The sequence below is a fragment of the Phalangium opilio genome, unplaced genomic scaffold (genome assembly GCF_054372755.1).
Source record: "Phalangium opilio isolate 3A_F unplaced genomic scaffold, DU_Popi_V2 ptg000209l_1, whole genome shotgun sequence".
Classification (NCBI taxonomy): domain Eukaryota; kingdom Metazoa; phylum Arthropoda; class Arachnida; order Opiliones; family Phalangiidae; genus Phalangium; species Phalangium opilio.
Genome location: NW_028324217.1, coordinates 1992772 through 2010610, shown reverse-complemented (window position 1 = coordinate 2010610; position 17839 = coordinate 1992772). Strand labels below are relative to the sequence as shown.

The 17839-nt window shown below is 36.3% G+C and overlaps 5 protein-coding genes across 5 annotated transcripts; 3 read left to right on the top strand and 2 right to left on the bottom strand.

Annotated features, from left to right (window-relative positions):
* The first annotated feature begins 66 nt into the window (after nt 1–66).
* LOC149618302 (uncharacterized) lies at nt 67–5715 on the top strand. Its single transcript, XM_089855713.1, has 9 exons — nt 67–516; nt 910–982; nt 1061–1133; nt 1197–1470; nt 2018–2077; nt 2174–2252; nt 2323–2517; nt 3096–5493; nt 5576–5715. The coding sequence occupies exons 1-8, from the start codon at nt 67–69 to the stop codon at nt 3731–3733; spliced, it is 1842 nt and encodes a 613-aa protein (XP_089711839.1). The 3' UTR covers nt 3734–5493; nt 5576–5715.
* On the top strand, nt 5319–6794 carry LOC149618301 (uncharacterized). Its single transcript, XM_089853992.1, has 5 exons — nt 5319–5384; nt 5485–5808; nt 6141–6230; nt 6308–6403; nt 6473–6794. Exons 1-5 carry the CDS (start codon nt 5319–5321, stop codon nt 6629–6631), a joined length of 735 nt encoding a protein of 244 aa, XP_089710118.1. The 3' UTR covers nt 6632–6794.
* A 99-nt stretch (nt 6795–6893) lies between these two features.
* On the top strand, nt 6894–8014 carry LOC149618300 (uncharacterized). Its single transcript, XM_089855725.1, has 6 exons — nt 6894–7182; nt 7249–7319; nt 7402–7503; nt 7570–7659; nt 7736–7816; nt 7897–8014. Exons 1-6 carry the CDS (start codon nt 6894–6896, stop codon nt 7948–7950), a joined length of 687 nt encoding a protein of 228 aa, XP_089711851.1. The 3' UTR covers nt 7951–8014.
* Nucleotides 8015–10907: 2893 nt separating this feature from the next.
* LOC149618299 (organic cation transporter protein-like) lies at nt 10908–14361 on the bottom strand. Its single transcript, XM_089853990.1, has 9 exons — nt 14038–14361; nt 12720–12823; nt 12484–12638; nt 12248–12422; nt 11945–12178; nt 11635–11849; nt 11377–11558; nt 11173–11303; nt 10908–11106 (listed from the first exon to the last, which is right to left on the bottom strand). Exons 1-9 carry the CDS (start codon nt 14359–14361, stop codon nt 11007–11009), a joined length of 1620 nt encoding a protein of 539 aa, XP_089710116.1. The 3' UTR covers nt 10908–11006.
* Nucleotides 14362–14956: 595 nt separating this feature from the next.
* LOC149618298 (organic cation transporter protein-like) lies at nt 14957–17684 on the bottom strand. Its single transcript, XM_089853989.1, has 9 exons — nt 17355–17684; nt 16684–16787; nt 16444–16598; nt 16192–16366; nt 15890–16123; nt 15608–15822; nt 15354–15535; nt 15148–15278; nt 14957–15056 (listed from the first exon to the last, which is right to left on the bottom strand). Exons 1-9 carry the CDS (start codon nt 17682–17684, stop codon nt 14957–14959), a joined length of 1626 nt encoding a protein of 541 aa, XP_089710115.1.
* Nucleotides 17685–17839: the final 155 nt, after the last annotated feature.

The window sequence follows — 17839 nt, the reverse complement described above, 5'->3', positions numbered from 1 at the left end:
TGTAGATAGTATTAAGTTTTTAAATATTATTATATCTTATTAAAAGAAAAAATTTAAATTAGGGCAATGTGTCGTCAATTATTTTTAACAAATCTTTTACTTTCGTTTTCTTTCGTCTTTAACGCCGCTCTCATGAACTCGTCGAGTTCTATTACTACGAGTTCGGAACCGTCTGTCAACACCAGTGAACTGGTTCATCATCAGGAGGATACTTATATAAATTGCGGTGTTGTTAGTGGTAAAAACGGTAGCTACTTGGACACAACCCACGGTGTCAGTGTTTTAAACGGTCAAAACGATTCTGTGTCGTGCAAAATTAACCAATCGCTATTAACTTCAATAACACGTGATGTGAAATTTAAAATAGAGCTAATTTACGTGGCTAGGGATTTAGGAAAGAATTATTCCAAGCCGTCCATGTTTACTGTCAATGTGACTAGTAATAAAGGTGAAGATATGGAGCATTGGTTCTTACAATACGACAGAATGGGACAGTTGTCTCATTATACAATACGGGTGAGTTTGTTTTGGTTGAAAACTTTATTTTTTTTAAAGGTTTCATAGACTATTATATTAATTACATGAGAGAATTAAGCAAAGACCAGTCCACAGGGACTGTTATTTCTCTCGTGTCTGCTACTAAGAAGCACGCGCTAGAGGCATTGAGCGCGAGACGGTGGGGGGGGGCTAGGTTTAGCCCCCCTCCCTTCCGCGTGTAGTGAACGCTCGGGCTCCCCGTCTCGTTCTCGTCTGGCGTTGCCTTGCCTCTTGGTTGTTGCAAGGGGGAATAAAATAAAAGGGTGGTGTGTTGGCCTCTGTGTGTTTTTATTTTCTCTGTATGTAATTAATGAAGTGGTCTATTGCGTAGTAGATGTTCTGACGTCACATTCTCGACATATTTTCGTTTAGATAACACCATGGGAGAAAAATGTGACTAATTTTACAGTTCAACATGATTTTCTAATTCAAAATGACCCATTTAGTATGTTAGTTTAATTGTTTTTGGCGATAAATTTTATGCTCGTTCTAACGGAAATTGACTATTATATTTAATTAACAGAAGTGTGGCAAAATCCGGTTAATTGCTCGAATTTAATTTTACCCGAATTTCATCAAGTTCCCGAATATTCAGAGTAAGATTATTTTGATGCCAATTAAAATGATTTAATTGCTAATTAGGTTCGTTTGTTAATTAGATGTTCGGTGAAAATCATATTTGGCGAGACTAAAAATTTAAATTCTTGTCTTTTTAACTCTGTTTACTTTGGGGTTAAGTTGTCGTTCGACGGCGAAGATCTGGTTTATTCCGTTGAACCCCGTATTGTTGGAGTTTCGAAATTGAAATTTATGCTTCTTTCAAAATTGGACAGTTGTGCAAAATTTAATAAAAGTTTAATTGATAGTGAAAAGGATATATATATTTCGCCTGGATCTCATGATACCGTTAAATTTTTCTACAGCGGAGAAAACGTATGTAATTAATATTTTGCGTTATTACTAATTGTGGTTTCGCTTTAGCGTTATTTGAGTATTAGATTCGGTTTCCTGTCGTATTTACTTACAATTTGAGTACCTACTTGACCTATTTCCCCCCTACTAAACGTTATTTCCGTTTAGCCAATCGTTGGTAATGTTCTCCGCCATTTTGAGCAAAAGGGGAGGAGCCATTAAACCGCCTCCTTCTACTCTCTCCTAAAACACAAAACCATGCATTGTGTGTACTCAAACGAAAGCTTATGATAAATTGAATCGATTTAGAGTATACTTATACGTGTATATTTTCGTTCGAACTTTGACCAAACGTATGTAATGTCCCCCGCCATTTTGAGCAAAAGGGGCGGAGCCTTAAGCCGCCTCCCTCTACTGTCTTTTTAAAAAACAAACCATGCATTGTGGGTACTCAAACGAAAGCTTACAGTGAGCTGAGTCGTTTTAAAGTGTACTTGTATCGCATTTACGTTTGAGCTTTTATCAAATTTGAATTTTAATTTAATTCCATGAAAGTTATTCAAAATAGGTCGAAAAGAGGTTTATTGAATTTTCAAATTTAAAGCAAGATGAAAATTACTGCTTACACGTAAGAACTGTTCTTTTCAGAGTAATTTTAAAGGGAATATAAAATCTTAGTAATATAAAAAAAAAACTTTCTTCAAATTCTACGACCACAATTTAGATTCTAACATGTCCACCGGCAAGTTTTGGTTTCAAATTCGAACCCAAATTTTTTCATTATCCTCATTTCATCTCAATTCGTACGTTTAAAAAAATTCGTATAGATTAAACGTGGCATTATAATTAATACCAATATTTAATCGTAATTAGCTAAAGACAAACTACTAAGTATACAGGAACTCCAATCAAATGGGGACATGGTAGTGATTATCGTAGTTGTAGTTGCAACGTCCCTATTTTTATTCGCAATTGCCTTTATGATGTTAAAGCATGTTTTGCATAATCGACCATTTGTGCCACTGACCGGTGTTGGTAATGAAAAACCGGATGAACCAAGTCCAGAAGGTGACGTATTTTAACGTAGAGAAAGCTTGCATAAGTAATTAGTGAATCAAGCCCAAAAAAGCCATAAAGACGGTCAATAGGACCAGGAATACATACAGCTACTGGGAATCATTGTGTACCCATATATATATCCCGTGTTAATTTCTATGAATTCGGGTTTTGTGGGTATTAACTCCGGGCTTGAGAACTTACTATCCCCGTCACGCCAAGGTCATAATTCTGATGGCGTCTTTTCTAACTGTGATATTTTCATTGGTTGGGTAGCAACGCCAGTTCCTAGGGGGCGCGCAATGCGCAAGGTGCAACAGCCACCGAGATTTATTATAAATTCGTTATGGGTAAAATTCGTCATACATAATGATTAGTCTAGCTAGCTCCTCCCACAAAGCCCGCCTAGATACGTTGAGAAATTAAAATGGTGGATACACAATGATTCCTAGTAGCAATATGGATTCCTATGAGATTACGATTACGACCAATCAAAAAGATTTTAGTTTCAATTAGATATAACTACAGAACTTTGCATTACACTAATTAACGTTAAATTAACTTAACGTTGTTTAAAATTAACCTCACAGAAGAACCGCTTATTGGCCAAGAAGGAGTAACGTTCATTTATTCGCAAGAGGCTGAGAAAATTATAAAAGCCATTGAAGCGTTAGTAAATTTTTTAAAAATTGCTGTTGACATTCAAATCCGCTTTGATTTACTGGATGAAGTAAACGCTAGAAGAAATCCCGTTTCATGGTACGCGAAAGGACACCAATTCGTGTTTGTTGAGACCCAAGGTGCCGTGTATCGCGTAACAAACGCCTTAAATAACATTAGAATGCGACACATTGATGACGATGCTTTGGACAGTTACTTTTTACATAACTTCTATGGTAGAATGAACGATCCCAGAGCTTTTAACGATTATTTCAAGTACATCGTGGTACGGTTTAGTTTCACGCCTTCACATGTTTACGTCCCAACTCTGGCTCATCGTAAGAAGTTCACCATTTCCAGTGATATGCAAGAATTCCTAAGACATTTGGCTCATTTATGCCATTTTATTAAATACGGTAGAGAATTTCTTCCCACAACGGAAAATTTAACAGAATTCTACGATAAATATAAGACGACTGAGGAATTTAAGTCTCTAATTAAAGCTATTGATGAGGCTGAACGTTATGTTAGAGATAATCCTGATTATGTTAATTTTGTTTTTGTATGATAAACTGATTCAAATTATAATTCAGTGGCAGCTTAATTGTTAATTATATTAATTAAAGTGTCAGTAAACCGATTTGTCTTACTTAATTAAATCCATCAAAATTATTTATTTTCGAAATATTATAAGCCCATCTTTCAGGAAAAGTAACTTTTTTTCTAGAAATTCGATGTATTTAATTTCAAATTTCTTTTCTTAAATCTGTTTTACTACAAACATAAGTTTATAATATATGTTCCTTCCATAAGTATGAATGACACTACCAATACAAGTTCGTAATGCTACTGTGATGGACTTACAGTACTCGAGATAACTAGTTCGAGAAGGAGAACGACGGAATTAAAGGCCGACTTCCACCGAAAAGGGTTCTTACGAACTGAAGACCGTGCATCGATTCTTAACAATAGAGCGACCGTGGCAATTTTCGAGTCCCCACTGGGGCAAAATTTGGAGGGGTTCTTACGAACTGAAAACCTTGCTATGCGGGTTCTTACGAACTGAAGATAAACAATAGAAAGTCTCTTAAATATTTTATTCCCGATTTTTACGACCCTCTGAAGGAAAATATCTATTGTTTATCTTCAGTTCGTAAGAACCCTCCTATCAAGGTTTTCAGTTCGTAAGAACCCCTCAAAATTTTGTCCAGCGGGGATTCGAAAATCGGCACGGTCGCTCCATTGTTACTCTCGATGCACGGTTTTCAGTTCGTAAGAACCCTTTTCGATGGAAGTCGGCCTTTAAGCGAGTCAATTGAAGTCCTAACTACACTCGGTTGGTGGTGGTTTATTAATTTTGCAGCTAGGACCAAGTTCCATCTAGGTCCTATTTAGTCTGAACTTACTAAGTTACCCAAATTTGACAGCAGCGCCCCCACTCACCAGGCGTACGTCGCTTTACCCTGAATCTATGACCTCCCTACTTCAATCACTTCAAAATTACAAGCTCCATCCAGTTTCTAAGTTACCAGAGATTAACAAACTTATGGAACGAACATATCTTATAAACTTATGATACAGCAAAAATAATATCTAATATTAAAAGAACTAAAACGTACTAACAAAATTAACAGCCGCAGAAATACCAAACTAAATTTTAACTTACTTCTCTTCATCACCACGCAAAAAGCAATGAATGAATAACAATTCAAATATTTTTCGTTAATTACGATTTTAATTTAATTCATGCGGAAAGGGTTAAACCGTTTGTGAATAATTTTAATTATAAAAAGCATCCTTTATTCATATAGATAATTCCGTGAAAACTCCGTCCATAAACCCAGAATTAAAACGGAATTAATTTGAAATATGGGTAAATAGGTAAATGAACCTTTGAACTATTAAATTATTTCAAACAAATCCCGCATTGTCACTGACAAATTCAAATCATTTCCTATTAAATTATACGAACTCAAATCATCAAAAGTAAAAGTACTGTGTAAATACGGTCATATACGGTGTAAAGAATTACATTGCAATTTTGTTTTTAAATAGCTAATTCATAGTATCACTACTTTTATTACGGAAATTAACTATATAACTATAACCAAAATAATAATTGTTTATTTCCTTAGTTGTTGTTCTAAATATATATGTTAATTATAAATTATCAAGAACTATATAAACCCTGTAGCGATTGCAAAGTTTCATCACAGTTTGTTTGATACTCCATAACGAACTACCTCCATTTTTCAAACAAAAAACAGCAACTAACAAAAATGTTTTTTCAATTCGCTATTTTCGTTGTATGTGTTGCAGCAGTTATGGGTATGTATTTATATTGTTTATTGTAAATTTTTCTGGTTGGCTTTACAACTATGTTGTTTCTTTTTAATATGTCCTTGTGCAGGGCAAGATGACGTTACTTCGGCTCCAGAAGTAACTAATCCTACCTCAACGACCGCTGTTAGCACCTCTATTAACCAAGCCGCGTGTCAAGCTTTGTATCCAAATTCAACTGACGTGTCCGTTACTGAAACTAACGATGGATGTACCTTCGTTTGCGGTACCTTGGACAATATTTTCAGTTATTTTGACGTGAGAACCGCTCCGAATGATCAAGTTTGCGGCAAAGAGGGCAACGTAAGATATGAATTTTGAGTCTAACTGCTTTTAGCCTTAGTGTATTTGAATATTATTGCCAAATTCGTTTAAATTGGATTGTTAGCTTTCGTTTAAGTACAAACACGACTACTTTACGGCAATTTTTAACCATGTTGCAATATTCGGCAATTAGCAACAGTCAACTTTCAACCCTTTCAAACCCACTCGTGTTTATACTCAAATTAAAGCTTATGACGAGGCGATTACTAATATCAACCGCAAACGCCTTTAGTTTTAACTTTGAACCCATAAAACCCATTTTTCATACAAACTAGCCAGCACACAATCAGTTTTAGTATTAAATATTCCAGAGATGCTATCAAGGATATTGCTACGAAGGCAAGAACATCGAAACCTGTCGTCGTATCACTAATGGAACCGAATTCACCTCGATCACATCGGTTAGACCAAAAACTTAAAAATTAATTCTGATTTCATTTCAATTACTCTAAACAATTATTATCAATTGGCAACATAGAACGACTGCCAAGTGACTTGCTCAAGTGGCGCCCAAACTGTCGCCACGGAAAACACAGAGGATGGCAAAGACTGCACTCCATTCCTCCCAGTTGCTGTAAATACCTTTTTAATTACCTTAAATTAATTCATTAACTGTAATTAATTTCATATTTTTCGTCAACAGGGATCGCAATACGAATGCCAATCTGGTTCATGCGTCACCACCACCTTTGCCGTACCCCCAGTTGTCCCACCGGGCGGTAGCTTCCCCAGTTTCTCTCCTATTGTTGTAAACCCATCTCGTAACCCAACCAAAGTCCCTGTTCCAAGCCCAAACCCTTAATTACTTAAATTTTGGAAAACATCTTTCTTTAATATAAAGTTAGATTAATAACTTTGGGTTTAGACACTTTTTAGTATGTGTACTTTTCAATATACCTTTTGTAACCAGAAATTGATAAATGTTCTTTTTTTCTAATAAAAGTGAAAGGTTTTATTTCCTTGAATTTATTGTTTATTTTATTATTATGATTATGATGAATTAATGTCTGGTTTTGAAGACAATAGGGTATCGATTTCCGCAAGGTTTCAATGCCAATCTTTCAATGATTGTCCATCATTTTCGAGTCTTTCGACAGCACCTGTCGCCAGATATGTTTCTTGTTAAGACAAATGAATGCAACCTTGTGTATCTCGAACCATATTTACGTGGGATGCGTGTAGATTTCTATAAAAACAGGCTACTTTCGCCGTTAAACGTTCAGTTTACCCACACGTCGACGTTGCTAGTAACCAAGCTATCCTCGATACAGAAAGTTCCTAAGTTCTTAAAGATGCGTTGCACTGTTTTCTTTCTTCTATGCTTTATTTCCGTTCTCCTATTGGCCGCAGTTGGTCAGTACTTCGGACCTTTATCCTTCCATTGAGCTTTTCTCGAATACATTCTTTGTCTTTGTTTAGCCTACGCTGCATCTCCAGATTTGAATGCCTTATGCAAGGAGAAATATGGAGATGAACAGAGTTCTGGAAAAGTGAGTTAGTTTGTTGATGAAGTGCTGGAAGCCATCCATTGTTATGTCCTTCTTAAATTATTTTAAACGTTAAACTAAACAGCAAAAGATTGGAGACGCCTGCAGAGTTGAGTGCCGTGGTACCAAATCTCCATTGGCTCTTCACCTCTTCCTTGAAGATGGAACTACTTGCGGTGAGGGCAAGGTAATTGACACGTTTCACTCCTTTCGTAATTGCTTTAGCCTAAAAACTACCATCTAATCGTTACAGAGCTGTTTGAGAAGAGATTGCGTTAACGATAGTGATGTTGAAGCCTGCAGAACCGCCTTGAAGGATGATGCTTTGAACCATATCCACATCGTAAGTATTTATCACTATCTCTAAGTACTAAAATTGTGTCCACAATCTAATGAAGTTTGTCTTTGTTTGTGTTTAGAGGGATTGTCGTGTTGAATGCCATGCTGAAGACAGGTCTAAGGATACCGTCGTTGCTCGTGGAGATGATGGATCTTGTGGTGTAAGTTTAATAGATTAAATGTTTTAGTTTGGGTTTGACTTAATGCTAATTTATGCTAATGGTTTAATTTTAATTTTTAGATGTTCGGTTTGGGAAAATGTAAGGCTGGAAAATGTGTTGGAAAGAATAATTAAATGATCAATTGTTCTCTTTATTAGTCATTTAGTATGTGCATTAAATAAATACAACAAAAATATATATTGGTTTTCAAGCTTTATTCATTCATAATTTATTTGTATAGGCCTACAATGAATTTTCTTATATTTTATTACTTAAGCCTTGGCTTTTTTTAAAATTTGAAGGCATTTTGCCGCATTTTCGGGTCTCGAACATTTAGCTGCGTTCAGAAAAATGTACCAAACTTAATAAGATGTACCGGCTCCCCCAATTATGACAGAGCCGGTACCCCCGGTGAAAGCTTCGAACGCAGTTTAGAGGTTCGCCCGGCTTTGTTCGCGGTGAATTGTGTTCGAGTTGCTCCCGGGTTTTATTAAAAATAATTAATTTTTCATCAATTTATTAAGTAAAAAGTTGTTAATTCGAGTAAAATAATTGTATTTCATCGAAAAATTAGCAATTGGTAATGTAATCAAGGTTAAAACATGAAGAAAAAAGTATTTTTGTGCGCTGTACAGTACTTAGTCGGATTTTACTAAGCCTCGGCTTTTCAAAAATTGGTGGATTACGTAAGGTCAAGCTCGGGATGTTTACATTTTGTGATAACAGTGCGCATGTCAAGAATTGTTAGCGACCGAAAGCCGAAGATGTTGGATTGGTGCGATATTTTGGATTTATTGTTTGAACTTTGAACTAAAGACTTTGCAGGATCAAGGAAATTCTTCTAGATATTTCGCAGTAAGTAATTTTCAATTAAAATTTAGGTTATTTTGGTTGCATGTGGGAATATTTTTTGGAATAAGCCTTTCGTTTTCGTGTTGGCTTATGAATGATAATTTCCCCGCGAGTTTAAATCAATATAAAACAATTTATATGAGCAATTAGTAATATTTTATTTCAAATTAAATTTATTTTACAACCAAATAAGTTTAACCAAGTCTGTGTTTTCCCAAACACTCTCCATCTTCGCACTTGTAAACCCAGAATAGTTGAGCGAGCTTCATTAAAATAGACATATTTTAAGATTAAAATAGTTCGACCAATCATAGAAAGACTTCTTCAGTATATACTCACAGTTGGGGTACATTCCTTGCCTTCATTACTCTTAACAGTATGACCTACATCCTTATGGAAAGCGTCATTGCGAGTTAAACATTGGGTGGCGCAATAACCCTACAAAAATACCATCCAATTAGGTTTAATCTTAATTAAAACACCCCTAAAATTAAAACCCTACTTGTTGGACAGCCTTCAAAGATTTTCCAAGGGCTTCTTTGCAAGCTTGAAGTTCAGGGGTAGTGTCAACGCATTCTCCACTTAAACATTCCTTAATGGAGGCAATGACATGAGTTATTATATATTTAGCCCCCTTCCATAAATCAGAGTATATTATTATACCAACCTTGTTGTTGGCGCACTGTTCACCATTTGGCACTTCCATTTTACCACAAGCTAATTTACTACCACGTTGGTCCTTACACGTAAAGGTGCATTTGTTGGATCCAAGCTATACATACCATTTAGAAAACAAATAATTTACATCAGAATCATCATAATTACTTAAATTGGTTAAGGCTTTCTAGATTGAGAGTCTATAGTTTTTTTGTGCCAACTGGGTAGGGGATTATTTACTGTGACGTCACTAGCTAACAACTGGCTACGGGGAAGAAATAGTCTGACGTCATGCAGCCCCCCCCCCCTCTGGTACTGCTTCCAAGCAACCATTAGGGGGGATGAAACTCCAGTAAGAGATAGAAGAGTGTGACGTTTTAGGGTCAGAACTGTTAGCTCCCTATTGCGGTAAAAGTTGCACTATTTCAAAGGACCCTTTCAGGAACCAATAGAGTAATGGCAGTACTACATATGGCAACGTCATACCCTACCCTTCTATCTCATAGCTTAGTAGGGCGTGTGCAGTATCCCCTATTACAACAGCACGCCCAGTCTACACTCTTCTCTACCACTACTGGTCTATAGTGTATAAAAAACCCTTCCAGGAACCAATAGTATCTAAGAACCAATAGTAAATACCTCAGCTGTGACATTCTGTTCATTGTGAAAGATTTGAGCGCACTTTTCATTAGCGTCAAAGGCGCTTTGACCTGAAAATACAATTCATAAAATCAACCGTTATAGTTAAAAGTAATTGTTTGAGACTTTACCCAAAGCTCCAGCTACCAAACACGCGACAACGAAGTACGTCAAAGCCATTGCTTATTTTAAACCAAATGTGATTTTAGTTTCAGCAAATTCTACCTTATATATATATATGTATACACGTAAATACACGTAGCGAAAAAAAATCTTTAAATTTGCATACAATAAGTTTTTGGTTAAGAAAAATGTGTCACGACATTGTCAACGTCAATAATGATATGTTGTTTGGGATGCGAATAAATCATCCCAATTTTGACTTGTCAACTCTTTCAAAATGATTTACTTCCTTGGCATTTCAAACATAAGTTTATAAGTGATATGTTCCTTCCATAAGTATGAATGGTCAATGGCACTACCTATACAAGTTCGTAATGCTACTAAAAGATGGACTTACAGTACTCGAGATAACTAGTTCGAGAAGGAGAACGACGGAATTAAGCGAGTCAATTGAAGTCCTAGCTACACTCGGTTGGTGGTGGTTAATTAATTTTGCAGCTAGGACCAAGTTCCATCTAGGTCCTATTTAGTCTAAACTTACTAAGTTACCCAAATTTGACAGCAGCACCATACTCACCTGGCGTATGTCGCTTTACCCTGAATCTATGACCTCCCTACTTCAATCACTTCAAAATTACAAGCTCCAGTTTCTAAGTTACCAGAATTTACAAACTTATGGATGGAACATATCTTATGAACTTATGTTACAACTTAAAGGAAAATAGGGTAATGGCATTCCATGTTAACTCTCCGTAGACCCTCATAATGTAACGTATACTACTCTGTCGAAGCCATAAATTTACCACTTGTCGTACAGATCAAATCAAATATTTTTAATCATCGATTAAGAAATAGCACATTTACAAAACTTAGTTTCACACGTTTACTTCATTTTCTAAATGGGCCTTAATAGTTGTTGCTACAAATTATCCTCAGGTTCGTTTGATTGGTTCATTTTTGCCAGTTCATCCATATTTTCCGCAAGATTAACTCTAGTAACCTGATTATCGTTTGCCAATCTGCAACAGAAAATTAATTTCAAATATTAATTTTTGGTATAAAATCGTGTTTGTTTGTTTACCTACCTTTCAAAATCCAAAACTGTATCCGGTAAATGTTTATGTTGAGTTTCAGGCAGTAGAAAAAATATAGCGCTAGTAAGCAATGATAAACAACCGTAGAGGATTATGGGATAACTTTTACCGTAGAATCTACCCTGTTGAATTAATTATTAAATTGATTTAATCAAGGTTTAGTATCTTAGGGTAGAAAGCATTTAAAGTACTTACAATAATGTCGGCAAATGGGCACAGAATCGAGCCAATCCTCCCGGAGGTCATGGCACCACTTACAGCAACCGCTCTCAAATTTGTTGGAAATAGTTCATTAGCGAAGACGTAAATTAGGACGTATGCTAATGAGTTGGACATTCTTCCCAATAAAGTGAAGGTCAATTTCAACCATAGCATATCTTTTATGAAACCAATATTAAGGGTTAAAATTAGGCCTAATATGTTTATTTTAAAGAATGATCGGAAACAACTGACCATCACTAATAGGAATGACCGCCAGGAATATGATTCCAGTTACTATGAAACTGACCAATAGTCCTTGTCGCCTATTGAAATACTTAACCGTCATGTAGTAGAAAAATACCACCGGGATATCCACGGCTCCTGACAGAAATACGTTAAGGTATATTGAACCACTTTCCAATGCAAGTGACAGCATGAATCCGTGGTTAATAAACACAGTAGATATGCTATGATTTTAGTATAATAATATTGTTATTATAACAATATGGATTGTATAGTTATCGACTTTTTGAAATGTTTTATTGATTGGGGAATTGCTTACTATGATATGTAAAGAATGGCCGCTGTTTTCCTCAAATGTTTGTTTTTCAAAAGATCCAGAAATGAGGCGTGATCCGCATTTTGATCCAGTTCGATTTTGGCTATTAGTTTGTCCATGATTGGTTTAATGTCCTCTATGACCTTTCCATTCTGTTTAGCTTGGGTTTTAAGTTGGGCTTCGGCTCTGTGGTATCGCTTTGTCGACATCAACCATCTTGTAGATTCGGGAATCCACCTTATTTATCGTAATTAAATTTAAGTACATCCACTAAGTTGTTAAGAAATGGTCACAGCGAAAGGTTACCAGTAAATTAGAATAAGTAATGGTAATTGAAACGGTATTGAGCACACAATTAACAATGTCCTCCATTCACGAATGAGCCAGGCGAGACACGAAAGTACCATGGTACCAACACCCCACAATGCGGTGAAACTGTACACTAAAAGATCTCTGTATTCGGGTCCAACTGATTCCACGTCTAAAATGTTATAATTGCTTTATGGGAGGTTAGGTTGGGGTTAATTGAGCATGGGTCTTACACGAAGCCATGAACGGGTTCTGTGCCATGCCGTATCCAAATCCGATTAAAAATCGCAGGACTAGGAACATGGTTATTGAGTTTGAGAAGGCTACGATGATGGACGCGATGGTTATGGTCCCTTGGCCAATTAATAATATTGGTTTGCGTCCGATTCTGTTGTTTGGAAAGTTATTTCAAGTGTTATTTAGTTTAAACTTGAGAGATTTTAATCGTTTAATTAAAATAACAAGTTACTTGTCAGCTATTTGTCCCGTTGGTAAGTAAGCCACGAAATTTCCAATCGAAAGTACCATGTAGCCGAATGATGTCAACCATTCTCGTGAACAAACCAAGTCCCACTGATAATTTTAATTATAATTAAATTGCGAGTTTACACAAAGCGGGTATCGTAATTGTAACATGATTCTTCCCAACATTTATTATAGCAAGGTTAATTGCTAAACCAAAGAGAATATACCAAGAGGAGCGGAAGCTCTAGGATTTTTTGGTAGCCCTGAGTTTTAGGGTTCTAGTTCCGGTGAGTCACGTGATCGCGAAATTCGCGTCGTCTATTCCGTAGTCTGCTAAAGTAGGGTTAACTTCCTTAGATCAGACAACGATGTCGTTAACACTATAGAGTAATGTCAGTTCTACGTATGCAAACGTCATACCCTTCTATCTCTTAGCTCAGTGTCATCCCCCTACCAGGCGCGTACAGTATCCCCTCTTACAAAAGCGCGGCTAGAGGGAGGGATACACCGTCTACTTCCCTCTCTACCGACACTACTCTATGGGATGGTTTAAAAAATGTTGAAGGTAAGTTAATAATACAAAAATATTACAATTTAAAAAATGTACTTACTTTTCTATCGAATACTAGCGCATTTGAGCGCATTAATCAACTGTTCTGTAGCTTCTATTAACACTAAGACTCGGCTCTAAAATTTTGTCGATACGCGGACGACATATTCTAACCAATGAGAGGTGTAGCGAATTAGCCAATCACGAGAAACCGGATGTGGTTCCCTAAAACTCAAAGCCACCAATTTTAAAAGCCTTGGCAAAGGCTAAAGCTTCCGCTCCTCTTGGTATATTCTCTTTGGCTAAACCGACTCATGCACATACGCCATGTAAATAGTTAATTCCTCATCATTACTCTATCTATTAGCGTGGCTTAACTATTTGCCAAGGCGCATGCATGCGATTGTGGATTAATTAATTTTTGTCCCACGTCAATTAAGACAATCAAGGTTTGTGGGTTAATTGATTGCTGCATTGGGATTTAGTAAATACCAAACAGTTATAGTTAATCCACCCTAGCACGGTGAGCGATAGTTATATACCCATCTTAATTAAGTTTGATGAGCGGGATCGAGCAAATTAACAGAAAGGGTCTGTCTCCCTCGCCTGGGAAGAATCATTCATGTTACATAACTAAAGAATATTAAGAGGACACATATCCTTCTTCAGTATTATCCCCTTCCGCCAATATGTTATTCCAATTTGAATATTTTTTCAATTAAATCTAATTTAATTAAAACAAGCTCAAAGACCCGTTTCACATATCGCTTACCTCTTCGGTGACAGTTGTGTATGTTTTATCAGTGTCGTATGCAAATTTGTTACATTTCACCGTACTGTTCAAATTCAAATCCAAGCCCCCAAACAAAGTAACATTTTTGCCAATTAACCTATCGCACTCGTTGTTAAACGCTAAAGTAACATTTTCTTCAGATTGTCTTAAATCGGAATTAGTTACGCAATTAAAGTTAACTTTTTGATTAATAAACAGATAGTTTGTCGTCAACAAAGCCCAACATATTGGTCTCGTAAGTAAAACGAATAATATTCGTTTTTGAAAGGGTCCGAATGGTCCCGTTACGTCGGACAAATCCATGGCTTACAAATTTTATAGCGGAATCGTTTGTCTGCGAACGTGTTTGTTTATAACTTACTACTGTTATGTCGTGTCATATACAACTTACTACTGTTATATCGTGTCATATACAACTTACTAGTGTGGTATCGTGTCATATACATCGAGAAATTAATTTTGTTGAGCCTGCATTACCCACACAAGTTTAACTACTTGTACTGAGATAGTACAAGTACCATTTTTTTGCAATACGTGAATTTTATAATCACACAGTTTGACTTGGGCTGCAGTACCAGTACCAGTATTATATTATTCGTCATAATTTTTGACTTTTTTGTCAAAGCTTGGAGGAATGATTCTTGTACTGGAGTAGAAACCATACTGTATAGTGCTGACTCGAGAGGGCCCTTCCGTAAAATATTCCCATAATCCCCCTCGGTTTTAGGTTACGCGTAAGCTTTTAGGCGCCACACGGTCTTGTTTACAGCAACAAGAACTACTTTTTACACGTGTGTCGAAGCTAGTGTGTAAAACATGCAAATGAAGCAACAGCGCAATTCCAGATTTATTTTCTGTTATTTTATTAGTTACATAAAATTTTGTTATTATTACGAAATTATCGAATTTGAGATTCGTCAGTTGCGTTGTCCATTTCCGTTAATTTTACGTCATTATTTTCACGTCCTTGATTGGGCTGCCGTTTATCGCTAGCCAGTCTGAAAAGGTGCCAAAAAACACGTGATTATTTAAGTTTAGGCAAAATCCTACTCTGGACTTCGTTTAATTTAATTAAGTTAAAATTGTTACCTCTCAAAATCCAAAACTGTATCCGGTAAATGTTTATGTTGAGTTTCAGGCAGTAGAAAAAATATAGCGCTAGTAAGCAATGATAAACAACCGTAGAGGATTATGGGATAACTGTTACCGTAGAATCTACCCTGTTTAATTAATTAGGAAATTTATTTAATTAATTGAGGTTTAGTATCTTAGGGTAGAACCACTTAAGTACTTACAATAAGGTCGGCAAATGGGCACAGAATCGAGCCAATCCTCCCGGAGGTCATGGCACCACTAACAGCAACCGCCCTCAAATTTGTTGGAAATAGTTCATTGGCGAAAACGTAAATTAGGACGTATGCTAATGTGTTGGACATTCTTCCCAATAATGTGAAGGTCAATTTCAACCACAACATATCTTTTATGAAACCAATATTTAGGGTTAAAATTAGGCCTAAAATGTTTATTTAAAGAATGAGAAACAACTGACCATCGCTGATAGGAATGACCGCGAGGAATATGATTCCAGTTACTATGAAACTGACCAGTAGTCCTTGTCGTCTATTGAAATACTTAACTGTCATGTAGTAGAAAAATACCACCGGAATGTCCACGGCTCCTGACAGAAATACGTTAAGGTATATTGAACCACTTTCCAATGCAAGTGACAGCATGAATCCATGGTCAATAAACACAGTAGAGATGCTGCAGTTTTATTATAACAATATAGATTGAAAAGTTATCGATTTTTATTGATTGGGAAATTTCTTACTATGATATGTAAAGAATAGCTGCCGTTTTTCTAAGATGCTTATTTTTCAAAAGGTCCAGGAATGACGCGTGATCCGCATTTTGATCCAGTTCGATTTTGGCTATTAGTTTCTCCATGATGGGCTCAATGTCCTCTATGACCTTGCCATTCTGTTTAGCTTGGGTTTTAAGTTGGGCTTCGGCTCTGTGGTATCGCTTTGTTGATAGCAACCATCTTGTCGATTCGGGAATCCACCTTATAATCGTAATTAAATTTAAGTACATCCACTAAGTGGTTAAGAAAAGGTCACAGCATAAGCTTACCAGTAAATTAGAATGAGTAATGGTAATTGAAACGGTATTGAGCACACAATTAGCAATGTCCTCCATTCCCGGATGAGCCAGGCGAGACACGAAAGTACCATGGTACCCACGCCCCACAGTGCGGTGAAACTGTACACTAAAAGATCTCTGTGTTCGGGTCCAACTGATTCCACGTCTAAAATGTTATAATTAAATGAGGTTAGGGAAGGTTAGGTTGGGGTCAATTGTGCATGGGTCAATCATGGGTCTTACACGAAACCATAAACGGGTTCTGTGCCACGCCGTATCCAAATCCGATTAAAAATCGCAGGACTAGGAACATGGTTATTGAATTTGAGAAGGCTACGATGAAAGACGCGATGGTTATGGTCCCTTGGCCAATTAATAACATTGGTTTGCGTCCGATTCTGTTGTTTGGAATGTTATTTCAAGTGTTATTTAGTTTAAACTTGAGAGATTTTAATCGTTTAATTAAAATAACAATTAAGTTACTTGTCAGCTATTTGTCCCGTTGGTAAGTAAGCCACGAAATTTCCAATCGAAAATACCATGTAGCCGAATGATATCAACCATTCTCGTGAACAAACCAAGTCCCACTGGTAATTTTAATTATAAATAAATTACAAGTTTCCACAAAGCGGGGTATGCCCAATTGTAACTTGATTTTTCCCAACATTTATTATAGCAAGGTTAATTGCTAAACCGAATCACATTCGCGATGTAAATAGTTAATTCCTCATCATTACTATATCTATTAGCGCTGCTTAACTATTTGCCAAGGCGCATGCATGCGCTTGTGCGTTAATTTTTGTCCCACGTCAATTAAGACAATCAAGGTTTGTGGGTTAATTGATTGCTGCATTGGGATTTAGTAAATACCAAACAGTTATAGTTAATCCACCCTAGCACGGTGAGCGATAGTTATATCTTAATTAAGTTTGATGAGCGGGAGAGCAAATTAACAAAAAGGGTCTGTCTCCCTCGCCTGCATGGAAGAATCATTCATGTTACATAACTAAATAATATTAAGAGATGATACAGAGTGTCATATCTTCTTCAGTATTATCCCCTTCCGCCAAAATACTTTTCCAATTTGAATATTTTTTCAATTAAATTAAATTTAATTAATACAAACACAAAGACCCGTTTCACATATCGCTTACCTCTTCGGTGACAGTCGTGTATGTTTTGTCAGTGTCGTATACAAATTTGTTACATTTTACCGTACTGTTCAAATCCAAATTGAAATCCAAGCCGCCAAACAAAGTTACATTTTTGTCCATTAACCTATCGCACTCGTTGTTAAACGCTAAAGTAACATTTTCTTCAGATTGTCTTAGTTCGGAATTAGTTTCGCAATTAAAGTTAACTTTTTGATTAATAAACAGATAGTTTGTCATCAACAAAGCCCAACATACTGGTCTCGTAAGTAAAACGAATAATATTCGTTTTTGGAAGGGTCCGAATGGTCCGGTTACGTCGGACAAATCCATGGCTTACAAATTTTATATAGCAAAATTGTTTGTCTGCGAACGTGTTTGTTTACAACTTACTAGTGTTATATCGTGTCATATACAACGAGAAATTAATTTTGTTGAGCCTGCATAAACCATACAAGTTTAAGTACATGTACTGAAATAGTAAGTAC